Source organism: Halichoerus grypus, chromosome 12 (genome assembly GCF_964656455.1).
Source record: "Halichoerus grypus chromosome 12, mHalGry1.hap1.1, whole genome shotgun sequence".
In the NCBI taxonomy this organism is placed as follows: domain Eukaryota; kingdom Metazoa; phylum Chordata; class Mammalia; order Carnivora; family Phocidae; genus Halichoerus; species Halichoerus grypus.
In genome coordinates this window covers 27,425,715-27,453,305 of record NC_135723.1, presented here as the reverse complement: position 1 = coordinate 27,453,305, position 27,591 = coordinate 27,425,715, and the positions used below count along the sequence as shown (strand labels likewise).

Sequence of the window (27,591 nt, the reverse complement as noted above, 5' to 3'; positions counted from 1 at the left end):
GGCTGGGTCCGCTCCCCCGCCTCACGCCGCGCGGCGGGAGCAAGCCGACGCCGACTTTGGGAGTTCCTCTCTGCCTTGTATGGAGGGCTGCTCCGGGCCCGTCTCCGCCCGACTGCTCTGACGCCCAGCCCTCCCGCTGCCCACCCCCAGCCACCTCCCTCTGACTTGCCCGGAGAAGCCAGACGGAGCCTCTCCCTGCCACAAGTCTCTCCGCCAGCCATTCCCCCATTCCTGCATCCACCCCCACCCCCTCCCCAGCGCCGTCACCCCTCCTCCGCCCCCGCCTCCGCCTCCGCCTGCTCCCCCGGCAATCAGGGGAATAAATCAGGGAGGAAACCGAGAGGCACGGAGATAGCGAGAGCGCGCGAGCGCCGGCGGACTCGCCCAGGTCTGTTTCCAAAGTCGCCCTTGATGGCGGCGGAGGCGCGGCAGCCGCGGCGCGGAGCAGCCGACGCGCGCTAGTGGGTCCGCCCGCCGCCGCCCCTTCCCCCGCGCCGGGTTTCGCCCCTGCGGCCCCCCGCGCCAGTCCGCGCTCCGGCCCCGGGCGCGCCAGCTCTCCAGACGTCCGCGGTCCGGCCGGCGTGTGCTCCTTCTCCTCCCGCGGTTTCCAGCACCGTTCCTTCCCCCGGCTCGGGAGGGAGGCGGGATTGATCTTCGATCGCGAAGATGGCTGCTGGCTGCCTGCTGGCCTTGACTCTGACACTTTTCCAGTCTTGGCTGATCGGCCCCTCGTCGGAGGAGCCGTTCCCTTCGGCCGTCACGTAAGTCGCCGGGCCGGGGAGGGCTGCGAGTGCGGGCCGAGGGGTGCCGCGGGAGCTGGGCGCGGGGACGGTTCCCGACTAGCGGGGCTTTTCTGCCCGTGGGGGTGGGGAGCGATCCGGGCTGGGATCTGGAGAGGCCGAGCGGGAGGTGCGCGCCGCTCGCCGCCGGAATGCGCGCCGAACCGGCGTCTCGGGCGCCTAGGTGGGGCCGGGCTGTCCCGGGGAACGTCCGCCGACGACTCGCGGCGCCCCAGCCCGTCTCCGAAAGGGTTCCTTAGACTTACAGAGTTTAGCTGTACTGGGGGGAAGAAAGTTTCCAGCCAGATACCCGCTGTCCTCAAATCCAGTGCAGGAAAAAAAAAAAAAAAAAAGTTGTGTTTGCTTGGGTGTTTTACAAATAGGTAATTTCATGCTTGCCAGGGTGGCATGGACTTCTCCCGCACTTGGCCTGGGGGATGCTAATTGCTGTAGTGCCCAAACTCATTAAATCCCAAATTACTGGGCACACTTGACAGTCTGTCTCATCCGAAGAGTGCTCGCTCGACGCAGCTTAGAGTGCTGTCCACTCAAGGGGCTCGCGGGTATTGGGACCACACCATCCAACCTCCTCATCCTTCATTTGAAGCATCTAAGTGCGGGCAGACACGCTGTTCCTGTTCTTAGAACGAATAGAACCTATTCTTTGAGGGAGCGATGTACGTTTCCAGAGTCGCCTGCAATTTTCTCTTATTTTTAACATTTCTAAAATCACTTAAAAAATTCGCTGCCGTTCTGGAAATAAGAGTATTCAAAGGTAACTCTATAGTCACACGGCAGGAAGGGAATGAAAAATAATAATTCTCTTTTCTCTCAGTCTGGAAAAAAAGCAAAGTCAGTAGCTCATAAAAATATATACACATTTTTAAATGCGCTGAAGAGCCTATCGGGCATTTTGGGAAAGCATTTATTTTGGTTCTTAAAGCTACTTTAAAGCTTCTAAGAGTAGGTGATCTTAAATGGATGAGTCACTTTAATGCATTTTACATAACAAAAACAAAGCCCAAGGTAGCCTTCCCGGTATTTCTGCTGTTGGGAATTATTTGCTGTCCTTTGTTGGCCGAGTGCTGAATACTGGAGTTTTTGGTGGATGCTAATAACAGTGAACCTTTACCACTTGAAACCCTGCAGCGATTATTTAAGATGCAGCTTAAAGTATTTATTACATTAGGTGTCAGTGTAAGAATCTGAAGGATGCACATTCTCACCCGGAGAAGGGGAGTGTCGAATATTTTTTGTCATTGATTTACAGTCATGTTCCTTTTTAGTTAATCTTCCATAAAGATGATTGCAGATCCTTTTTGTTATGAAGCGAAAGGGGAAATACCATCTGTAGATCTCTCTTTAATTGGTAGGATGTTCCAAGCGGATATTTTGAAATATATAGAGTAAGAATTACTCTAAAGATGCTTCAAAATTATTCACTCTTATTAGGAAATTACACTTTTATTGATTGAATTCTTTATTCTTTTTGTAGCTTGGCCTATAAAGCGAGAACTCAAGTGACTCGCTTACATTTGTGTCAAATGGAGAAGTGGCTCTTCAAAAAGGAGTCTGTGTGTGCAGTTGACATATTTTTAACGTGTTATTTTTAACTGACAAGTTATCAATATTTCTTTCATTTGGAGGGAATGCATCATTCACCCCACTGGGGGAAACTGTGACTTTTTACAGATACAACAAAATACAACCTTTTATTCCAGAACATACCATTGTAAAATACTAGTGTACAAATCCTTATTGTGAGAAGGACCTCTGCAAAAAATGCTTTCCTAAAATTAAAATAACTTCATGTTTATGATCAGAAATTCACTGGAGACAAGATGAAAATAAATAGGGAAGAAAAATAGGAATTAGGAAACCACAATTTCTTCCCCTTGAAAGGATTTGAAATTTATTTTTTAACAATGGGAATTTAAGATATTTTCAAATAATATGAAACATTAATTCTTTTGTAGAGTAAAAGCTTAATAAAAGACTTTGTAGAGCTAAGTCAGTCTCCTGTAGGTAACGTTAATGCCATTTGTATAAGTCTTGTGCATCTTCAGTAATTTATTCCTAAAGTTAAAATATTCTGAGGAGAGGAGAAATGAGAGTTGACATTTGTACTTGTTAGGTTTCTGAATAAACTTTATGAAATTTAAAAAAGTGCAGTGTTAATTTTATCAAGGTGTGCCATTTGCTTTTCTTGCAAGAAAAGGATTCGTATTGAGTGTTTATCATGATAAATCTCAAATCTTTGGAAAAGAATTCCAAGCTTATAAAAACTCAGTACAAAGATTACATAGTATCATTGAAGGCAAACTGTTAACACTCCTATGTATAAATTTCTCTGGAAATCATTGATAAATTCTTTTCTTTTTTTTTTTTTTTGACAATTTTATTTTTCCCCAGAAAATGTAGTATCAGTTTTAGAGGAAGAGCATGCCATCAACACAGTATAAAATTAATTGTGCACTCACTGGAGTGGGACCTGAATTAGAATTACTAATACAGAGCTTTAATTTTTTTAAGTAGTGTTTACAATAATATTAAAGGTTTAAGTTTTATTATAATAAAACAAATGTATCCTTTTAAATTTCTTTTTTAATTTTTCTTGGTTTAGCATATATTCTCACATAGCATATTCTTCTGGATTTAAGTATAGTTAAACTGTTCTAAGACCTAACACTAAAATAACAAGGTTCCCCTCCCCCCACCAAGAAAGGAATTTTGATACAGTTCTTTTGCTAGATTAGGCTTTACTTTTGGAAATGATTGTCTCAATAAAGTGTGAATTGTAAATATGCCATATAGTATCAACCACCTAATGCATATTGGTTTATATATAAATGGAAGTCACACCATTTTCATGTTATAGTATGCACATACTATATTGGTAGTTTAAGATAAGAGTTTTCAAAGAGGGAGAGTTCTTGCTTGTTCTAGAAATAATTTCTTAGCACATAAATGAAAACACTTTTGTTTTAAAACTCAGAATGATATGTATGTTAGCCAGTTTTGTAACGTTAATTTAAATCTATTGCTTTTTTAGAATCTATTTACAAATCCAGATTTAAAAAAAAAATCACTGTAGTTGTAACTATTTAATGTTAAACTTTTATCTCAGTCACATCAAAATACCAATCAGTCAAGAGTAATTGGCTGAGAGCCCATTGGTATATGAGGATTTTAATATAGACTGTGTAATAGGATACACATATTAATAAGAATTATAGGTATCTAAAGGAAATAGATACATCTCATGAAACAATAGTAGTTTGGGGTTTAAATACTTAAGATATAAATATTTTTTTCTGTTATTAGACAAATTTATATTTACAGGCTATAGAAAATAAGTTTATGTCATAACATGGGAATGGATATCTTTTTCATGTGTTAGAAGTGACATAATTATTTTCATTTGGGCTTACCAATTTCTGTTCACATACTACATGTATAAGGAAATGTGCCTTAAGATAAAATATGAGGTAAAGTAATAAGTGTAAATTAAGACCTAAAAACAATGACCATTAATAAATCCCTTTCTCAGCTCTTTAATTTGTTCTCATAAGCTTAACCATAAGACAACATTTATTATTCCACAGGTGTATGTTTAAAATATGCAACAGTAGGTATATTTTTCAGATAAGTAGTAACATGATGTTAAATATCTTAGTATTTATACATGGGTATATGTGTAGCTATTTGAATTGGCATTTGAATGTGAGCATTAGGCAGAGAGTAATGGATATGATCTAAAAAACATTTTGGAAAGGTACAGAATCTAAGCTTATGGTTTTAGAAAGGAAATAAGATGTACCTTTATTGTTGTGTGTGGCTTTCACCAGTTTAATTTTAATTTAATAAGTGCATATAAATTAAAATCTATAGCAAGTTGTTCATTTTGAAAATAGAAACTTTACTACTCTTTTTCTTCAAAGAAACCTGGCTGTGCAGACTTTTCTATTATTTCTCCAACACTGGTTAAAAAAAATAATAAAATACTTTTAATTCTTGGGTTTATACATCGTAAGGTTTTGCAAAAATAAAAATAACACATGCAAATTACGTATTCACATTTACTGTTTAGATTTATAAGTATATATAAGAAATAACAATGCATTTAGGAATTTTTAAAATGACTTAAAAATTGTACCCATAACAAAGTATTATTTAATTGATATGTTTTCTGGTGTATCATTATATAAAACACATACACAGAAATTTCTGTTCTTTTCCCTGTTTTTTAATACAGATATGGATTTCCAGGGAAGTAATCTGTTCTTCTCAATTCACATCTTGTTTTCTAATGAATGTCTTCGAACTGTTTATAACCTTAAACTGGAGACTTAAATGGTTAAAATAAACTGTATTTTAGGGAAATCATTTGATCTGTTGATTTCCTTCAGTCCCTTACATGTATAGACATAATCAGTTCCAACATAAACATACTTAGATAGGAGTTTGAAAAAAAAATCAGAATTTGTGTCAGTGTTTCTAAAAAAGTAACATTTTGTTATTACTAAAGTGTCAGCCTTCCATCATTTGTAATAGTACCGTTGTAGGATTTCAGAAAAGCCTGTGAGCTGCTCACCATGGGGAATGAGGTCTGTTCTATCACATCCAGTCCTCATTTACTTAAGACTTAGAGTGTGCATCAGACCCTGTGTCACACAGTGTCGGCCACTTTTTCTTTTCATGGGCTGTTTATGTCTAGTACCACAAACGTCCCCAAGCCTTTCATAGGATTGCTTTCCAGTAAACTTCAAACTGTATCAGGATGGTCAACCATGTAGCTTAGACTTATTGTGTGTGTGTGTGTGTGTGTGTGTGTGTGTGTGTGTGTGTATGCCCCAAATCATGAAACTGGTTGTGTCTTTTTGTTTACAGATTTGAAAGAAAAAGGCAATTGACTTCAATGTTAATTGAAATAAAAATGGTAGTACTTTGTGAAAAATAATGTATTTACCTTTTCCTTCAGGGCCTAAAATATCAACATTGCATAGTTAGATAACTTGTCTACTTTATATTATAGTATTTTATTTATTAGGTAATATTTTATGTGTATATATGTATTATGTGTAATATATACATGTATACATATTATATGTAATATATACATATATTGTGTGTGCATATATGTGTGTATATATACACATATGTGTGTGTATATATATGTTATATATATATACATACATATATATATATATATATATGTGCATGCATGCACATGTATTTCTTTTAACCTTCTTCAAGTGGTTTGCTGGGGTAGAAAAACCTCAGTGAGGTAAATTTATTAACAGTCATGGATGCTCAGAGATTCCTGCCAATCCACAACTGTTTTTAGTGGTTGAATGTCTTTCAAAATATTTTTGTTACACTAGCATTTCAGAATAATTTGTCAAGAGAATCAAAGGAGACACTGTATACAAAAGCAGCTTGCAATGCTCAGGTCCTATAGAGATGAGTTATTAACATAATTGATGAGTAATAAATAAAGTATGATTTTGCCATCTTTTTAGCAAAATAAGTACGGGAAAGAAACTACTGCATTTGAAATGTTGGGCACCTATTAGAAGGCCTTTGCATACTAAGCAGTTTTTATTTCAGACATTTAGATATGGGATACTTAGAAATTTGTAAGAATGAAACACATTTGGTGTGATATGCTTTAGGAATAAAGGATAAATGTGAACAGTTTTAAAAATTTTATTTGTAAAATATAAACTGTTAGGTTTCCCTTATGGGTTTATATAATTTGTAGTGATTCAGTATTATTGCTCCTTTAAAATTGCCATTTATACAGATTTTAACGAGATAATAAACAAGGAAAAGATTGACATTGTGGCCACAACGAACTGGCACACTTTTACAGTTAATTTCAATAATGCAGGATCAGGTTGTTACATATGAAGCAATATTTAAAGTTCTCTTTGAATATGAATGCGGGATATTTCTGGCTAAATGTTATTTTAACATTTGCTTCTTCTGATTTTTTTTTAACCATATGCTTCTGCTGGATTAAAAAAATTAGGATACATTTTAAATTCTGTATCATAAATTGAAGAACAACTTAAAGGAGAAATGATGGCAATGGATAATAATGGTGTTGCCCATTTTAAAGGCTTCAGATTTGGGGATAATCTTACTGTCAATTTGAAAATTCTTTTTCCTGAGTCATTAAAAATTTATTATAGTTGTCTCTGGGCAAACTGGAAAAATAACTCCTGTATTCTTTTATTCAGACAGCTAATTGCTACTTCTCTGTCTTTCATACACCTACCCATTTACTGTTAATCATGATTCATTATTATTTGCATATAACATCAAATCAAATGGGGAGTTTTTGCTTTGTTTTCTCCCATGTGACCTGTGACCAGACCTCAGGACCTTCTCACTTGAATCTTCTTTGACTGTTTCAGGGGCCTTTCTCTTACCCTCAGACATTTCTCTCTATAGGGAAATTGTTGAGGGATTTTAATTCACAGATAAATCTGTAATACATGATCAACACTTCTACCAAAATTGTCAAACAGTCTAGACAATTGTTTCTTTTGACATTTTCCCACCTACTGTGGGGGATAATTAGGGGAAGGAGGAGAAAGAGCTAATAAAATTGTTCTCTGTCTAAGGTGCCTACTGTCAGGCTATAGAAAGGGACGGTTAGACATTAATGATGTCTTATTTTGAGGGTTAAAGGAAGGATGGCTCAGTAAAATAAATGGGCTTAGGCACACTGAGGAAATCTGTCTTAGAAAAGCGATCAAGAGGCGTTGTGGTGAAAATCCCATGAGAAATGATGCATGGTACGTGGGGCAGACAAAGGAGCCTTCCGATTTACATGGTGTGAATTTACATTAAGGATGCTAAAGGGGTTACTGGTTATTTTTTAATTTTCTTTTTTCCCCGGACTTCCCAAGTGAGCGTGGCTATTCTGGAAATTATGTTTCCTGAACATCATATTCATTTATAGAGACCTAAATATATTTATAATATGGACATTCACCTTAGAAACCAAAGACAATATAGTTGTCAAGATCTCAAAAAATAGAAGCAATTAAACATTTTTTTAAAGAAAACCTTGGGATAATGGTTAATTAGATAAGAGATATTAGTATAACACCTTATTAAAAGCTTAAGTGCTGATCATCAAAAAAGAAATTCTGTAAGTAAATTTCTTCAATTAGATGACAGAGAATGAAATAACTTGCAGATAGGTAGGATTCTAGGTAGTACATTTAAGACTTCAGACTTCTGAGTACGTAGTACATCTTATGTTTTAATTTACGCTGTCTTTTTTTTAATGTCTCCTGCTTCAGATATTTTTAACATCAAATGTAATTTAACGATTAATGCAGGTATTGTTAATCAGTGTAAATTATGTAGTGCACTGAACTATATGCAGAGTATCCAAAGTGAGGAAGAGAGTCCCCAAGGAAGACATTTACATCTCCCAACCTACTTTAAAGCAGCCGGATCTGTCAGAGCATGACTAAGGAAAAGCACATAGCATGTTGAAGAAACACTGTCTATTTTGTATTAGGCATAGGGCTTCTGGGTGGGAAGAGATGTTGCTGGGACTGGGCCATTGGTTTGAGTCTCGGTTGTAAAATGTTTGCACCTAGGCTGTAATTTCGTAAGACCTGAAGTGGGGGATGGGCAGTGTTCACAACAATGTGGACGTTTGTGGTAGCCCAGCTCTGCATATTCAAACAATGTTGGCCTTCATCCTAGGGTTTTTTTAAATTAAAAAGGAAAAGTAATACATGTTGAATCACAGTATGTAGATGATAGATTCAAGAGCGCCAATAATTGGAGACAGGGAGAGCAGTTAGTAAACCATTGCATCGTTCCCAGAGTGAGAGATGCCCAAGGTCCAAAAAAGAATAGTGGTGAGGGGAGAGCAGAGCAGATGGGAAACATAAGGCAGAAGTAAAATTTCAGGTGCTGTTGGTTATGGGATTTGGGGAAGTAGGAAGAGATCAGAGTCAGAGATGATTCTAAGAGCTCTATCAGGTAAACCATGCTACACTGAACTTGGTAGACTAGAGAACACAGTAGGAATGGTGGGGATGAAAGTGATAGTTTCACTGTCGGACATCTTGAGTTTGCAGGGTCTCTGTAGATGACTATTCGGCCATTAGAAATAGGTATCTGAAGGGGATTTGAATAATATAACGTTTCCAGTAGAGTGTTGCAGAAAGAGGCATGGTTTCAGTGCCTTGAGGAGTTGGTAGCGGGTGGCAATAAAACAGCAAGCTGCGGGTTGTTCTTTCAAGGAATTTGGCAATGTGAGGAGAGATACAGAGAGTTCAGAAAAGGGAGTTTGAGGGATTTGGCATTCTTTTGTTTACAGAATTAGAAGAGTTATGTCAGGCAATTTGGAATTGTACGTAGTAGAAACCCATAGGACTATCTTAAACCAAAAGGGGAAATATTTTTCACTGGTAGTGGATGGATGATCCTTCATGGGAGTTTAAGGTCAAGGATGTGCCAACAATGGCAAAAAGGGGTGCGACTGCCATCAGGATCATCTCTCATTCCAGTGTCTGGTTTTCTTTGTCTAAGTCTTCATTCTTCTCTGTCCCTGCAAATTGGCTTTCTCTGCTTCCCAGTGTTTATTGAATGGCTGTGAGGGCTTACAGTTTCTCCACTGAACAGTTTGAGACTAGAATCCTAGTCTGAAACATAGCCTCCTAAACAAGGTATGTTGACATTCTGAATGTGGGCCAGATGACCATCTCTAACCCATTCAGTTGTGACCGGGAGATGGGCTTTGGAAAAAGGACTCTGGTTGCCTGAGCTTGGGTCACTTCTGCACACATTGGTACCATCTCACTGGGAGGTCCTACACTGCAACAGGCCAGTTGCTATTACCATGAATAGAGCAAGAGGCAGTTCTTAGAAAAAGGCTCCTGGAGGGTGGGGAAGGTTGTAGAGACAACTAGGTAAGTGTTACCAGACGGGAGATTTGGGCTTATCAGGGGGAGAAGGCCAAATGGCAGAGATGAAAGAGATGAGAGAGGCCGTGATTGATGGGAGAATGTTCTGACAGAGGCAGGTGAGGCAGGGATCCAGAGGAAGAACAATGTCTTACAGAGTAACTTCTGAAATATGAAATAGCCTTGAGAATTAAAGCAGATGGTTGGAATGTAAGATAGACACACTTTTAATTTGCTGGAGACGTTTTTAGAGGAATGCTCCAAATTACAGATTCCATTCTCGAGAAGAAGGAATGACGTGATTCAGAAATGTAATACATACACATTAGCAATGTTCAAATTTTGAGATGCACCAACTAGAGTATTTGATGGTAACAAAACTCCAGTTCACCGCTGTATTCCCTTTGGATGGAGCAACATTTGGTTCCCTTTTGTCTTTTTCTTTTATGCTTTATAAAAAAATTTTTTTTATTAAAAAAATTTTTTTGGGGCGCCTGGGTGGCTCAGTCGTTAAGCGTCTGCCTTCGGCTCAGGTCATGATCCCAGGGTCCTGGGATCGAGTCCCATATCGGGCTCCCTGCTCCGCGGGAAGCCTGTTTCTCCCTCTCCTACTCTCCCTGCTTGTGTTCCTGCTCTCACTATGTCTCTCTCTGTCACATAAATAAATAAAATCTTTAAAAAAAAAAAATAAATAAAAATAAAAAATAAAAAAAAATTTTTTAAGCATTTTATTTATTTGACAGAGAGAGAGAGAGCACAAGTAGGGGAAGCAACAGGCCGAGGGAGAAGCAGACTCCCCGCCAAGCAGGGAGCCCGATGCGGGGCTCGATCCCAGGACCCTGGGATCATGACCTGAGCCAAAGGCAGACGCTTAATGACTGAGCCACCCAGGCGCCCCCCACCCCTTTTTTGAGAGATTTCCTTGAAGGTGTGTGTAGTTTTGCAGGTTTTAGTATTGCATGTGTTTATGGTGGGAAGAGGTTGCAGACATAGCAGTGAAAAGGAAAAAAAGAGGAAATAGTTCTTTCTTTTGCCAGTCTAGTGTAATTTATTTGTTATTTGGCAGATGGGGGTAGTTTCCTGGCCCACCCTGTAGGTGCTCCTACCCCACCAGTCTTTAGCACAGGGCAGAAATTTGAATTGCAACAGATCCTTGTCAAGAAAACAAAACAATAGATTTTATAAGGTCACAGACCCCTGACAGAATATTCCTGCAAAGCCTCTCCCTGGTCGCCCCTTACAAAGGGCATCTCACGTCTCCTGAAGATCTGGAAATTACTGGCAACTGCCATCACAGCGGTTCCCTGAGTGTCCAAGATGACTGAATGAGTGGCTTGGATCACAAATGCCAGTGGATCTAAGAATCAGTCTTGATCTCATTGGTCCCAGCTCAGTGTGGAAAAACCACCCTTGTGGTTTGTAACGAGATGAGAAGAGTCAGATGGAAGAGTGGGCTATTTAGTTCCCTTTTGTGACTTTGTTCCTTTTTTCTCTCCCGTAGGTGTTTACAGTGTACTTGAGTTTATTTTGATGTCTCTTCTTGCAGCATGTCTGGACACTCATAATTACTAACAACCATCTTCCAATGATTATAATATTGCTTTCTGATCACTTCAAGCGCCTGGTGTATGCCAAGCACTGTGAATTAACACTGCATGTTTTTTAAGCCATCCAACCTTCAAGCCAGTCCCCTAAGAGAAGTATTATCATTTTCCCTGTTTTATAGATGAGGAAAGTTAACTTTAGAACTTGAAGAACTTTTCGGAATTTCCTTAGGAGCTAAAAATTTGATCCCAAGCAGCTTGATTGAGAACCCGACACTTACCTGCTATACGTTGCTGCTCGATCACGGCGGGAGCTCGGTGTGTTAGCATCCACCCTCTCACCTGGTCCAGTTGTGGACGGCTGCATATTCCAGCAGGGAGGTCGAGTGGAAAGAGGCGTCATTGTAAAGCAGAGCAAAACCAACTCTCGGTTTCGATTTCTCCATCTGTGGAACAAGGATAATATTAACTTAATCCTGAATCACAGTGTTATATTATGAGGATCAAAGGAGAGGATGCATGGGGAACTTTGAAGGACTGTTTAACAGGCAGGCTTTATTATTTGTACTACTTGTGATTTTTCTGCCTTCTAGAAATCATGAATTGATGACTAAGGTTTAGCGAGCTGGATTCTTGTGCTAATATATCACTCGGGCCATTAGAAAAGCCTGAAATGAATGGGCAAAGAAACGTTTAGCAGTCCTGAGAAATGTCTCTTCCTAAAACTTGTGTAGCCTTTAATCCTGAAGTGGAAATGAAAGGACTAGAGTGAGTGAAGTGTTCTGTCTCTGGGTTAAGGACACAACCCGTGTCCTAAAAGGGACCATGAAGACAGCAGAACCACAAAGGATTTGATGTGTTTTATCTTGACATTTCAGCCAACACCTGTTGTCTGAGAACTGTGCCACAGGAGGTTGAATCTATTTTTAAAAGCCACCCCTTTGCTGATAACCTCTCATTTTCAAACACAGATGTGAGTTTTCAGCTTCAGGACAGACTGTTGTAAAGTTAATAAAGCAGGGTGTCCATGATGTTTATAGAAATGATTTCAGACAACCCTACAAATTGGGCGAGCACAGAGGAGTAAAATCGAGGCCAGTGCGTTTTTAGCAACCAACACAGAAGTCAGTAAAAATCTGCCAAGAGCGTACTGAAAAAGGTCAATTTTCATTTGACTCATCCAACTGATGATTAGTTACACTCACTTAACCCTACCCCTTCACTTTACAGGATAAATGGAGGTCAGCCTGTTACAAACTTTGATCTTTTGTTGGTAGAAATAAAACACCTAAATAAAATTACTACTGCACATATATCTAATCGATTCCTGGAGGAAAGCAATGTTTTAGATGAAACTGTGCATTAATAACATGACTCAGGAGTCCAACTTGGTGATACCATTGAAGCAGCTTGTTTTCGAGTGCCAGGGACCAGCCTTTTTATGGCAGTCATCTTGACATTTGCCACAGAAAGGAATGTGCAAAATTCTTATGATGTTTGTCACTTTAAAAATACCAAGCCCTTCATTGCCTAGACATTATATTAGAATTGACTTAAATTTGCATCTGCAGAAATGTTAGGAGAGACAAACAAATGGGCCATGTGAAGCCTCAGGAGGATGGGCACAATGGAGGGTGGGCAGATTGCTCTAAATTAGACATGCAGAATGCTTGGTTGTCTCTGCAAACACCTGATTTTCCTGTCGATATAAATGTAGAAATCAGAATTAATTTTCATGAGGTAAAATTTTATTGTGCATGGGTAGTTCAGTTTTCCCAGGGGATTGATTGATACATGGTGTTAAGGTCTGCTGGTGAGTAATTGTTTAAAATTTGTATTAATACTCTACGGTAATAAATAAACATAGGGGAATGGTAGCTCATCACAGAGCAAACCATGTATGATAATTAGATGAGGTCATCCATCTCCTTAAATTATCAGATGTGACACAACCTGTCTGTGTGGTGTCTAAAAGCCAGCTGAGTCCCTGGGTGTAAATGACCGTGACAGAGGGGTGGTTGGAGGGTTGCAAGCCTTGGATTTGGTCCCACCCTTTCTGGGTTTTTCTACAAGCGAAGTAGATTGGCCCCTGGAATTCTGTTTTTATAATATGCACGGGGATCTAAACCTGAGATCAATAGGCTGCTCAGAATCTGTTTTTTTCTTTCTTTTTTTCTGTTTCCTCTACATCCCTACCCTAATTGCAGGGAATCATATTTATATGCTGCATATAAATATGGTGTGTATAAACATTATATATGATGTTTATATTTATTATATCTAATATAACAATATATTAGGATAATAGGTATTACATATATTAGACATTATATGTAAACATAAATATGTTAATGCATGTAAATATTGTATATAATATAAACATGATTTATATGAAATGAAAATAATAAAACCTTAGTAAAGTACGCATATAGATTCAGATGTGTTACATGTATGTAGAATATGTATTTAGAAGACATTATAAAACCTGAAAATGCTTTCTAGTACCCAGAGGTGCTATCGTACAAATGAAGGATCGCAAATTTCATTAGGAATAATTGAAACATCAAGACGGATGGGATAGGATGTATGCTTGCTGATTATAATTTTAATTTTTTGTTGGCTTTGAGTCCTGTGTACCCACTCTTTCACATCTTCCAATCCCCACAGTGATTCCATATTGCCCCCCACTTGCCTTGGAAAGTTGCTAGGAAGCCTGTTGAAAGACATTTAAGCAAAGCCAGAACCAGACTAGTCTGTCTTCTGCAAGTCCCAAGGACTCAAGGAAGGCATTCTGGTGTGGTCGAAAGAATCAGAGTTTTGAGTCAGGTAATGTGAAGGTTAAACCCTGCCTCTGATATAGTTTGTGTGATTGTGGGAAGTTAACTTCCCTGAGTTTCATGCTCTGTAAAAGAGGAATCATACTCCATACTTCTTAGGGGAAATTCTGAGGCTGTCAAGTCCTGGTATGTGTATATTCCACTGAATGTATTGAGCAAAGGGTGGAAACTGTTGGTTTCTTTCATCCTATTTACTTCGCAACCGGGAGAACTGGAGGTTTTTCTCCTAGTTTTAATCCACTCCTAGGGCTGTCAGTGGACATTATTAGGGATTACTTGGCTTTTCTAAATAATCTCTTATTCTGTGCATGTTAAACAGATCAGAGCATTGGGAGAAAGTTTTCCCTGGAATGAGCATGGGAACGGGAGGACTAAGTCAAAAATGAAACACACCAGACCTTGTTCAGTGTCCTGAGGTCGGGCTCGAGGTTCCTCATGGTTTGAGTCGTGGTGGTTGTCTGACGTTGGGTTGTAGGTCTCTTGGGAGAGATGACAAGCTGCATCAGCTGCCGGTCGGGACCAGGCCCAGTTTACCAAAGTAAAACAGGTTCCTCCCAAGACATGCAGGTCTCTTGTATTTTAAAGGAATTTGGATGTTGGATTCATGCTAAGTATCATTAAAGCTTCATTCTTGTACCTGACTACCAAGTACTTAGGGTTCTAAAAAGTGCTCATCTACGGTGTGGTTACAGCCTTTCTAACCAGGCTTCTTCACCTGAACTGCAGAACCCCCAGATAATGATTTGAGAGACTCTTTTTCAGTTCTCTCAGAAATGGTTCATAACTAGTACCATTCTCGAAGCATAGAGAAGGTAATTCTTAAAGAATGGATGCTTTGGAACATTACGGCTTGATTCTCTCATGGAACTTGCCTGGTTGGTTTAAAGTGTGGATTCAGAGCTCAGCTCTCCAATTACTGACTGGGTAACTTGAACGGTTGGTCAAACCTCCTAAGGTTTGGAGAATGAAGAATGTTAATTCATGTAAAGCAAGGGCACAAAGAAAGCACCACGTAAATATAACTTGATTAGAGGCAGGAGAATTTCATGGAGTCAGGCGACTTGGGTTCTTGTTTGTGTCCACCACTAATGATACGGGCCTGAGGAAGAATTTCCTGAGGTGGCTTTAGCACCTTCTAACACCTAATTGCTTAGCACCTGACTATTTCCTAACAACTTGGTATTATAGTGTGTCTGTTGAACATAAACTAGATCTTTCTTGGTACCCGGGTACTCCAGTGCCTGTGGGTATGCTTTGGAACAAAGATCCCACCTCCCACCTCTGTATTTCAGTTTTCTTTCTTCTGATCTTTCTGAAAGCAAAAATGGTGAGGTTTGATGTTTTCTGTGCTTTTTAATACTCTGTGCTACCCCCAAATTGCACTAACGCATAGTATAGTACCAGGCTTCTTCCTATATTTGATTGAAGGACATATTAAGAAATATGTAATGAAGTTAGTGATCTAGCATTCTTGTGTACAGAAAAATAATGTTAGTGGCCCATTGTCACCTCATGATTTTGTTCTGTGAAAGAGGTCCTGTAGATGTTCTCTCTTGATAATATATTTCTAGTAATTGTTGCAAACTATCCGAAGCTGGTAACTCTAAAACCATATCAGCAATAATTGTGATACTACGTATAACACAGAATGGTGCCCCTCTCCCCCTTTTAAGATTAGCGATAAATATATCATATTTTACCTTGAGGGATAAATTAATATTATGAATTTTTTAAAAAAAATTCATTCATTTATTTTTGAGAGCGAGAGAGAGAATGCACTTGCGTGGTGGGGCTGAGACCACGACCCCAGCCGAAACCAAGTTGGCCCCCCAACCGACTGAGCCACGCTGGTGCTCCTACTATGAAGTGTTTTTAAAAAACAGTATAAATTGGGATGCCTGGGTGGCTCAGTTGGTTGAGCGACTGCCTTCGGCTCAGGTCATGATCCCAGGGTCCTGGGATCGAGTCCCGCATCCGGCTCCTTGCTTGGCGGGCAGTCTGCTTCTCCCTCTGCCTGTTGTGCTCTCTCTGTCTCTCTGACAAATAAATAATAATAAACAAAAAAACCCCAAAAACCCAGTATAGATCAATTATATTATACTGTTTTTATATTCAGTTTATATTCAAGCTCATCATGCATCTTAAAGTTCAGAGGTGTGTGTGTGGTTTCCCTTGTGCCCAGTTGACTAGCTTTCCTTCTAGTGTGGTTGTATGACTAAATGAGAGAAGTCAGGAAGCCTGTTAAATTCTCAACATGTATGCCAGGAAGATTTGAATCAAATTATATAAAAGAGATTGAGGGGCGCCTGGGTGGCTCAGTTGGTTAAGCGACTGCCTTCGGCTCAGGTCATGATCCCAGAGTCCTGGGATCGAGTCCCGCATCAGGCTCCCTGCTCAGCAGGGAGTCTGCTTCTCCCTCTGACCCTCCTCCCTCTCATGCTCTCTGTCTCTCATTCTCTCTCTCTCAAATAAATAAATAAAATCTTTGAAGAAAAAAAAAAAAAAAGAGATTGAATACTCACCACCGATTTAAAGGAAAGCAAACCAGACAGAATCTTCATAAAGGCATTTTACATGAAGATGGATAGATAACATGAATCCCTTGTGTAGAATTTACTAGTCTAGATTCATTTATTTATTTTGGTTGGTATTTTTAATACTGTGCAATATACTACCACAAACTTAGTAAGTGTGTATTTTCTCACCATTTTCTTTTTTTTTCTTTTTTAATTTTTTTATTATTATGTTATGTTAATCACCATACATTACATCATTAGTTTTTGATGTAGTGTTCCACGATTCATTGTTTGCGTGTAACACCCAGTGCTCCATTCAATACGTGCCCTCTTTAATATCCATCACCAGGCTAACCCATCCCGCCACCCCCCTCCCCTCTAGAACCCTCAGTTTGTTTTTCAGAGTCCATAGTCTCTCATGGTTCGTCTCCCCCTCCGATTTCTCCCCCTTCATTTTTCCCTTCCTACTATCTTCTTTTCTTTTTTTTTTTAACATATAATGTATTATTTGTTTCAGAGGTACAGGTCTGTGATTCAATAGCCTTACACAATTCACAGCGCTCACCATAGCATATACCCTCCCCAACGTCTATCACCCAGCCACCCCATCCCTCCACCCCCCACCACTCCAGCAACCCTCAGTTTGTTTCCTGAGATGAGGAGTCTAGCCATGGCTTAGCTGGGTCTTTTGCTCGGGGCCTCACAAGGCAGCAGTGGGTGTTGACTCGCCTGCTCTCCCTTCTTGGGTTACTCTCTTTTCCCTTTTTAAGCTTATGTGGTTGTTCACACATCTTTGTGTTTGTAGGAATACCTCCTCCCTCCTTCCATTTGTTCTCAGCTCCTAGAGGCTACTCACTTTTTTTTTTTTTTAAAGATTTTATTTATTTATTTGACAGAGACACAGCGAGAGAGGGAACACAAGCAGGGGGAGTGGGAGAGGGAGAAGCAGGCTTCCCGCCAAGCAGGGAGCCCAATGTGGGCCTCGATGTGGGGCTCGATGCGGGGCTCGATCCCAGGACCCTGGATCATGACCTGAGCCGAAGGTAGACACTTAACGACTGAGCCACCCAGGCGCCCCGAGGCTACTCACTTCTTTTCCTCTCACAGAGCAGTTCACTTCTTCAAGGCCAGTAAGAAAATCTCTGTTCAGAAGGGGGCCCAGTCTTGCTTAAGAACTTCCAGCTGATTAAATAGAATGCCCACGGGGCGCCCAGGTGCCTCAGTCGGTTGAGCGTCTGCCTTCGGCTCAGGTCATGATCCCAGGGTCCTGGGATTGAGCCCCACATCGGGCTCCCTGCTCAGTGCAGAGTCTGTCTCTCTCTCCCTCTGCCCCTCCTCCCTGCTCGTTCTCTCTCTCTTTCTCAAATAAATAAATAGAAGATCTTAAAAAAAAATAAATAGAACGCCCAAGATAATCTCTTTTGATTAACTCAGAATCAAGCGGTTTGAGATCTTACTTACATCTAGAGAATCCCTTCACCTTTGCCACATAACAGGCCTCAGCATGGGAACGATGTCCCTTAATAATCACATGTCCGACCCCCACTGTAGGAGAGTAGAGGATATATGGGAACCAACTTAGAATCCTTTCTTCTACAGGTTTTACTATAAGACAATCATAAAAACACCAAAAAACTAGAAAATAGGATACTCATTTCTTTCCCACTTCAGATGTTCACACACTTTGGAAATGCTGTGAAATAGATGACCTATCATCTTCTTGCCTCCAGGCAGACTGTGCTTTGCAACATTGGTTCTGATCCATCCTGTAAGGAAAGTAAATTGCAACAGCTCATTAACAACTCCTTACTCTGTTAGCTGAACTTTTCACCCTCTGCAAAGAAAAGAATTCTCAATGCTATGGTTTTAAGCCAATTTATAAGATTATTGTCAATAAGTGTGTGGAAAATTGTAAGACAGTTTTTTTGAAATATAAAGGATTAAGTTACTTCCAAGTTAGGGTTTATACTTTATGAAATCTTAGGTCTCCTGATATTAGGCATTTCCCTGCCCGTATAAACTAGGTGATTTTCTAAAATCCTAATCAGCATTTTTTTTATACATCTCTATATGGAATGGTAATGTTTTAACTAATGCCCCAATTATAAAGTATTAATGCAGAAATGTTTATATGTAACTGAAAGCATCCGTATATAATTTCTCCTATTCATGAAGTGAATAGATTTAGGTGAGTAGCTGTGACTTCTGCTTTTCAAAGAGGAAGATGATCATAAAATGCTGCTTCACAGTACCTAAGTACCGGGTACTCAGTAAGTTTACCTTAAAAAGGGGGCCCCACTATCCTGCATACAGTACTCCCTTGCTCATTTCATTTTGGAAGTACTGCTGATTGCCTGATTTGTTCAGGATTTCTCTTGTAATACATCTAGCACTAATTAATTTGCTAACACCAGGGGATTCCGGCCAGAGTACTTGTCTAATGCAGTGATTTTCACACTAACTGTGCTAAAGGAATAGAGTTTATTCATTTTTTTTTTCCTTTGGGTAAATTTCGTATCCACTGCAACTGTTGGTTTTTATAGAATACAATGACAATCAGTGGGAAAATGGAATTTAAAAAGATATGAACTTTGTTTTTAAATAATTAGGTTAAATAGTCATAACATTACTTTTTTAAACTATTACAAATGTGTCTAAACACTCTCCATTTCTATACTTTTCCTTGAGCCAGATCCGCAGAGCACAATCTGAGTAACCCTGGTTTAATTGGTTTGGGTGTTTAAGGTAACTAAATGGCCATTTTCAGTTTAAAAATGGCATTTAAAAATTAGACTTTTACGTTAAATCACTTTTTAAAGTGACGTAACCTACGTTTTTATTTTGGTTATTGGAGAGCTATGGCCTTTTTCCCCAAAATAAGCATAATATTTTGGCTTAAAAGGAGTTGCCTATTTCAGATTGCTACATGCTATATAGTTCCTTAGAATTTTATGTCACTTACAAGCAAATTTGACTTTTAGTGTATTCTCCTTTGAACATTTACTATTCGAAAGAGCCAAAACACTTGCTTTGGCAGAGCAAATATTTTGGTATTGCAATAAAGAGGAAGACTGCTTATGACTACTTCTGTAAGTCAGAGCTAATAGGAAGGTAGCTAATCCCTTTTGATGGATTCTTGGATATATTCAAGAAACAGATGGATCCAAAATTGTTACTCCACAAATATCTTATGTCCTAGAATCAAGATGAAAACATTTAAATACATACCTGAGGCAGGTTGATTTTTTTATTTTTCCTTTTTTTTTTTTTTTTAAATCTGTATGAGGTGTACTTGGCCTATGAGGCTGAGGGTATATAAAAATCTCCATAGATACCTCACATCTCAGAGTGTCTGCCAAAGTATAAAAGTATAAATATTCTCACTTTATTGAAATGCATCCATATCAAGCAATATGATTCTCTTAAAGGCAATTAAAAGTTTTCAAAGAATGGCTCAAGTGTTCACTTAGTAAATCATGAGAATTGCAGAATCTTTTCATTTTATAGACCCTGATTTCTCCTTAGGCATTTGCGCACATTGAAATTATAATGTATGAAAAGAAATTGTTGATTTTCGACGAAGTTTTTGTTGTTTTCTCTCGGTTCAGCTAGAGATTGTTCTGACAACCTTTTGCTAAAGATGTTCTCAAATTGTAGGATTTTACATAACAAAACCAAAACATATGAAGTTCTAGCCATAGACTGGTAAAACAAGATGATCTGTTCTTTATTTTATGCCATTCTCTGCAGTCCCTTCTGAGTTCTATCAATCAGTATACACTTACTACTGAACAGTTGTCTCAAGGACTTTCAGAGTTTTTCCTGATTATTGAGATAAACTAGTTTCCTAAAAAAACAGAATTATATATTTTAAGAATCTCTCGAAGGGTACTTACTCAATTCTTTAGTGGGTCACTTAAAACTAATCGAATTTAACAACTCTTCTTATAAAGATGCTGCATCTCCCAGCGAATAGGTAGGATGTCAAGCCAAGAACAATGTCAATATTGACGGTGCTAGACAAACTCTTGCTAACCCTCCCAGAGCAGCCAGCCCTTCTAAGTGATTTTCAGGATAGGCTCACAAAAAAATACCTTATTGATAAATTCCCTTATAACATAATTTCATGGATCTTACATACTGGAAATTATGGCTATTTCTATGTAGTTTGAATATCTCCTTCAAGAAAGAGAATGGTAATTTAGAGCATGATGAAGACCATGATTTTGAGAAATCTGCTGAAATTTTACTAATGGAAATTGTCCAACACCTTGGTAACCATTATACTTAATTACTACAATAGATTATTAACTATTATTAATCTTATGTGCACATCATTTAAAACATCTTGGCCAGATGACCCGCATGCATGAATGTTTTAATTTAACTTTATGCATTTGCAATTTGGCCAGAAATGTGAGCGAGAATTTAGAACCAGATGTCATTGTCTTATGTTTACATCTAAAAATAAAGTATCATTAAGGTGTCTGGGTGGCTCAGTCAGTTACACGTCTGCCTTGGGCTCAGGTCATGATCCCGGGGTCCTGGGATGGAGCCCTTCATCAGGCTCCGCCTTCAGTGGGGAGTCTGCTTGAAATTCACTCTCTCTCCCTCTGCCCCTATCCCTGCTCGTGCTTTCTCTCTAATAAATAAAATCTTCAAAAAAATAATAAAAATAAAGTATTATCTTCTTTGTGAGCAGGTTTGGGTAAGGTTTGGTGAGGCCTTTTTCTTAGAACTACCTAGAGCAACAGGGAAAATATGTTTAAAGGTTATATATGGATGAGGCACCAAAACCTTTGTTGCATCATGTAATTTTTAGGAGGCCAAAGTGTTATCTCCAAATTATCTATGAGATTATTCTAATTGACCTTTGATGGTTTTGAAATGAAAGTCTTTGGGTTATTCTTTCTCTTTCCTGACCATCTTTAATTAGATTGTGAATTAAGGCACATTTGTGCACACCTGATCCGATATTCTAATTCTGAGCTGGACCTGCCTCCCGGTGAGCACCGCGGAATGGACGTGGCCATTAAGTTTCGTTGTGTAGGAGGCAGTCACCAGCTGTGTTACATGTGGCTTTGTGTCCGACTGCCTTTCTTTCTCTGTTCTTCTGCCACAATATTTACTCTTTTCCCCATGGATCAAGTGCCCACAAGCTCTTCCTTGGTTGATCAAATTCCTGCTTTTATGTTCCAACCATGATTTGAGACCTCCCACTCTCTTAAAACAACAACAGCAAACAGACCTTTAAGGAACTCTTCCTTCCCAAACCACTGAATAAACAGAACCTTTCTAGAGATATCATTTGAAAGAGAGCTCATTCGCACAGATAAATCTCTAGTGTGTAGACCATATCAATGCAGACCTTATTTTTAAAGAGGGGATTTTTCTCTAATTCTGTAGTTCTCTTCTGTCTTGTAACTGCAACTATGCAGTCTTAGGGTTTTCTGTCTAACTTCACATTCTACCCCTTTAATATCGGCTATTATTATAAAAAAGTCATCATTTTTGATAGCTCTCAGTGCACATACAGAGTGGTAATAAGCTGAGCATGGCCAGTGAAGAACTACTGTGGATATGTGTGGTATTTATAACAGTTAAACAAGAGTGCTATTTTATAAAATTAAAGGTAGTAGAATACCAGTGTAGGAGATTAAGAAGGGCAGATCATTAGGATAAGAGGGACAAAGATGTTTTCAAGGACGTGCACTTAAAGAATTGTAGAGAATAATTGAGTTATATACTTAAAGAACTACATGATACAACCAGCATGAGAGAAAGTGTGGTTTGATTTCTTTTTGTGCTCTGATTTTTCTGTTTTGTGTCATTCTGAATTGAAGGTTGAAAATTGACTCCACATAAAACAAAATACAAATTTATCAAAGGCAAGTACTCGGCAAAATTGTTGTTGTTTAGAATAAGGAAACAAGGATCTCAAAACACTTAAAGCACTTACTCCTTGTAGTGTTTTACAAAGAAGATAGTCTAGCATTTTTTAAGAGGCAGAACTGGGATTCCTCTTTATATCCAGTTAGGTGCATTTCTGAATACTTTTCTCATGCTTTTATCGGACAATGAGAGTGGTTCTGTTTCTGGCCTCCAAGATGCGGTAGGTTAAAAGCAATGTTTTATCTTGTAAAGAAAACAAAATCACAAGTTGATAATGGGATGAAAACCGGAAAGAGGTTTTTGGAATCTTTAATTAAAATTATATGCAATTCAGTTTTGACTCATGTATATTTCTTTTTTTTTTTTTTAATTTTTTTTATTGTTATGTTAATCCCCATACATTACATCATTAGTTTTAGATTTAGTGTTCCATGATTCATTGTTTGTGCATAACACCCAGTGCTCCATGCAGAACGTGCCCTCCTCAATACCCATCACCAGGCTAACCCATCCTCCCAACCCCCTCCCCTCTAGAACCCTCAGTTTGTTTTTCAGAGTCCATAGTCTCTCATGGTTCTTCTCCCCCTCCGATTTCCCCCCCTTCATTCTTCCCCTCCTGCTACATTCTTCTTCTTCTTTTTTTCTTTCTTAACATATATTGCATTATTTGTTTCAGAGGTACAGATCTGAGATTCAACAGTCTTGCACAATTCACAGCACTTACCAGAACACATACCCTCCCCAGTGTCCATCACCCAGTCACCCCATCCCTCCCACCCCACCCCCCACTCCAGCAACCCTCAGTTTGTTTCCTGAGATTAAGAATTCCTCATATCAGTGAGGTCATATGATACATGTCTTTCTCTGTTTGACTTATTTCGCTCAGCATAATACCCTCCAGTTCCATCCACGTCGTTGCAAATGGCAAGATCTCATTCCTTTTGATGGCTGCATAATATTCCATTGTATATATATACCACATCTTCTTTATCCATTCATCTGTTGATGGACATCTTGGCTCTTTCCACAGTTTGGCTATTGTGGACATTGCTGCTATAAACATCGGGGTGCACGTAGCCTTTCGGGTCCCTACTTTTGTATCTTTGGGGTAAATACCCAGTAGTGCAATTGCTGGATCATATGGTAGCTCTATTTTCAACTTTTTGAGGAACCTCCATACTGTTTTCCAGAGTGGCTGCACCAGCTTGCATTCCCACCAACAGTGTAGGAGGGTTCCCCTTTCTCCGCATCCCCGCCAACATCTGTCATTTCCTGACTTGTTAATTTTAGCCATTCTGACTGGTGTGAGGTGGTATCTCATTGAGGTTTTGATTTGGATTTCCCTGATGTCGAGTGATATTGAACACTTTTTCATGTGTCTGTTGGCCATTTGGATGTCTTCTTTGGAAAAATGTCTGTTCATGTCTTCTGCCCATTTCTTGATTGGATTCTTTGTTCTTTTGGTGTTGAGTTTGATGAGTTCTTTATAGATTTTGGATACTAGCCCTTTATCTGATATGTCATTTGCAAATATCTTCTCCCATTCTGTCAGTTGTCTTTTGGTTTTGTTGACTGTTTCCTTTGCTTTGCAAAAGCTTTTTATCTTGATGAAGTCCCAATAGTTCATTTTTGCCCTTGCTTCCCTTGCCTTTGGCGATGTTTCTAGGAAGAAGTTGCTGCGGCTGAGGTCGAAGAGGTTGCTGCCTGTGTTCTCCTTTAGGATTTTGATGGACTCCTGTCTCACATTGAGGTCTTTCAACCATTTGGAGTCTATTTTTGTGTGTGGTGTAAGGAAATGGTCCAGTTTCATTCTTCTGCATGTGGCTGTCCAATTTTCCCAACACCATTTGTTGAAGAGACTGTCTTTTTTCCATTGGACATTCTTTCCTGCTTTGTCAAAGATTAGTTGACCATAGAGTTGAGGGTCCATTTCTGGGCTCTCTATTCTGTTCCATTGATCTATGTGTCTGTTTTTGTGCCAGTACCATACTGTCTTGATGATGACAGCTTTGTAGTAGAGCTGGAAGTCTGGAATTGTGATGCCGCCAGCTTTGCTTTTCTTTTTCAACATTCCTCTGGCTATGCGGGGTCTTTTCTGGTTCCATACAAATTTTAGGATTATTTGTTCCATTTCTTTGAAGAAAGTGGATGGTATTTTGATGGGGATTGCATTGAATGTGTAGATTGCTCTAGGTAGGATTGACATCTTCACAATATTTGTTCTTCCAATCCATGAGCATGGAATGTTTTTCCATTTCTTTGTGTCTTCCTCAATTTCTTTCATGAGTATTTTATAGTTTTCTGAGTACAGATCCTTTGCCTCTTTGGTTAGATTTATTCCTAGGTATCTTATGGTTTTGGGTGCAATTGTAAATGGGATCGACTCCTTAATTTCTCTTTCTTCTGACTTGTTGTTGGTGTATAGGAATGCCACTGACTTCTGTGCATTGATTTTATATCCTGCCACTTGACTGAATTCCTGTATGAGTTCTAGCAGTTTTGGGGTGGAGTCTTTGGGATTTTCCACATAAAGTATCATATCATCTGCAAAGAGTGAGAGTTTGACTTCTTCTTTGCCAATTTGGATGCCTTTGATTTCTTTTTGTTGTCTGATTGCTGTGGCTAGGACTTCCAATACTATGTTGAATAGCAGTGGTGATAGTGGACATCCCTGCCGCGTTCCTGACCTTAGGGGGAAAGCTCTCAGTTTTTCCCCATTGAGAATGATATTCGCTGTAGGTTTTTCATAGATGGCTTTTATGATATTGAGGTATGTACCCTCTATCCCTATACTCTGAAGAGTTTTGATCAAGAAAGGATGCTGTACTTTGTCAAATGCTTTTTCTGCATCTATTGAGAGGATCATGTGATTCTTGTTTTTTCTTTTGTTAATGTATTGTATCACGTTGATTGATTTGCGGATGTTGAACCAACCTTGCAGCCCAGGGATAAATCCGACTTGGTCGTGGTGAATAATCCTTTTAATGTACTGTTGGATCCTATTGGCTAGTATTTTGGTGAGAATTTTTGCATCCATGTTCATCAGGGATATTGGTCTGTAATTCTCCTTTTTGATGGGGTCTTTGTCTGGTTTTGGGATCAAGGTAATGCTGGCCTCATAAAATGAGTTTGGAAGTTTTCCTTCCATTTCTATTTTTTGGAACAGTTTCAGAAGGATAGGTATTAATTCTTCTTGAAATGTTTGGTAGAATTCCCCTGGGAAGCCATCTGGCCCTGGGCTTTTGTGTTTTGGGAGATTTTTGATGACTGCTTCTATTTCCTTAGTGGTTATAGGTCTGTTCAGGTGTTCTATTTCTTCCTGGTTCAGTTTTGGTAGTTGATACATCTCTAGGAATGCATCCATTACTTCCAGGTTATCTAATTTGTTGGCATAGAGTTGCTCATAATATGTTCTTATAATTGTTTGTATTTCTTTGGTGTTGGTTGTGATTTCTCCTCTTTCATTCATGATTTTGTTGATTTGGGTCATTTCTCTTTTCTTTTTGATAAGTCTGGCCAGGGGCTTATCAATCTTGTTAATTCTTTCAAAGAACCAGCTCCTAGTTTCGTTGATCTGTTCTACTGTTCTTTTGGTTTCTATTTCATTGATTTCTGCTCTGATCTTTATTATTTCTCTTCTCCTGCTGGGTTTAGGCTTTATTTGCTGTTCTTTCTCCAGCTCCTTTAGGTGTAGGGTTAGGTTGTGTACTTGAGACCTTTCTTGTTTCTTGAGAAAGGCTTGTATTGCTATATACTTTCCTCTTAGGACTGCCTTTGCTGTATCCCAAAGATTTTGAATAGTTGTGTTTTCATTTTCATTGGTTTCCATGAATTTTTTTAATTCTTCTTTAATTTCCTGGTTGACCCATTCATTCTTCAGTAGGATGCTCTTTAGCCTCCATGTATTTGAGTTCTTTCCGACTTTCCTCTTGTGATTGAGTTCTAGTTTCAAAGCATTGTGGTCTGAAAATAGGCAGGGGATGATCCCAATCTTCTGGTACCGGTTGAGACCTGATTTATGACCTAGGATGTGATCTATTCTGGAGAATGTTCCATGGGCACTAGAGAAGAATGTGTATTCCGTTGCTTTGGGATGGAATGTTCTGAATATGTCTGTGAAGTCCATTTGGTCCAGTGTGTCATTTAAAGTCTTTATTTCCTTGTTGATCTTTTGCTTAGACGATCTGTCCATTTCAGTGAGGGGGGTGTTAAAGTCCCCCACTATTATTGTATTGTTGTCGATGTGTTTCTTTGCTTTTGTTATTAATTGCCTTATATAATTGGCTGCTCCCATGTTAGGGGCATAGATATTTACAATTGTTAGATCTTCTTGTTGGATAGACCCTTTAAGTATGATATAGTGTCCTTCCTCATCTCTTATTACAGTCTTTGGTTTAAAATCTAATTTGTCTGATATAAGGATTGCCACCCCAGCTTTCTTTTGGTGTCCATTAGCATGGTAAATGGTTTTCCACCCCCTCACTTTCAATCTGGGGGTGTCTTTGGGTCTAAAATGAGTCTCTTGCAGACAGCATATCGATGGGTCTTGTTTTTTAATCCAATCTGATAGCCTGTGTCTTTTGATTGGGGCATTTAGCCCATTTACATTCAGGGTAACTATTGAAAGATAGGAGTTCAGTGCCATTGTATTGCCTGTAAAGTGACTATTACTGTATATTGTTTGTGTTCCTTTCTGGTCTATGTTGCTTTTAGGCTCTCTCTTTGCTTAGAGGACCCCTTTCAATATTTGTTGTAGGGCTGGTTTCGTGTTTGCAAATTCCTTTAGTTTTTGTTTGTCCTGGAAGCTTTTTATCTCTCCTTCAATTTTCAATGACAGCCTAGCTGGATATAGTATTCTTGGCTGCATATTTTTCTCATTTAGTGCTCTGAATATGTCCTGCCAGTCCTTTCTGGCCTGCCAGGTCTCTGTGGATAGGTCTGTTGCCAATCTAATGTTTCTACCATTGTAGGTTACATATCTCTTCTCCCGAGCTGCTTTCAGGATTTTCTCTTTGTCTCTGAGACTCGTAAGTTTTACTATTAGATGTCGGGGTGTTGACCTATTTTTATTGATTTTGAGA

At 39.1% G+C, this 27,591-nt stretch overlaps 1 protein-coding gene across 2 annotated transcripts in view; it reads left to right on the top strand.

Annotated features, from left to right (window-relative positions):
* Positions 1-295: 295 nt before the first annotated feature.
* Positions 296-27,591, top strand: part of CACNA2D1 (calcium voltage-gated channel auxiliary subunit alpha2delta 1) — a 512,722-nt gene continuing 485,426 nt past the window's right edge. For both annotated transcript variants that reach the window (XM_078060091.1, XM_078060090.1), the window contains exon 1: positions 296-761. In XM_078060091.1, coding sequence (XP_077916217.1) covers positions 667-761 — 95 coding nt within the window. In that variant the 5' untranslated portion in view covers positions 296-666. The remainder of the gene's footprint in view (positions 762-27,591) is intronic.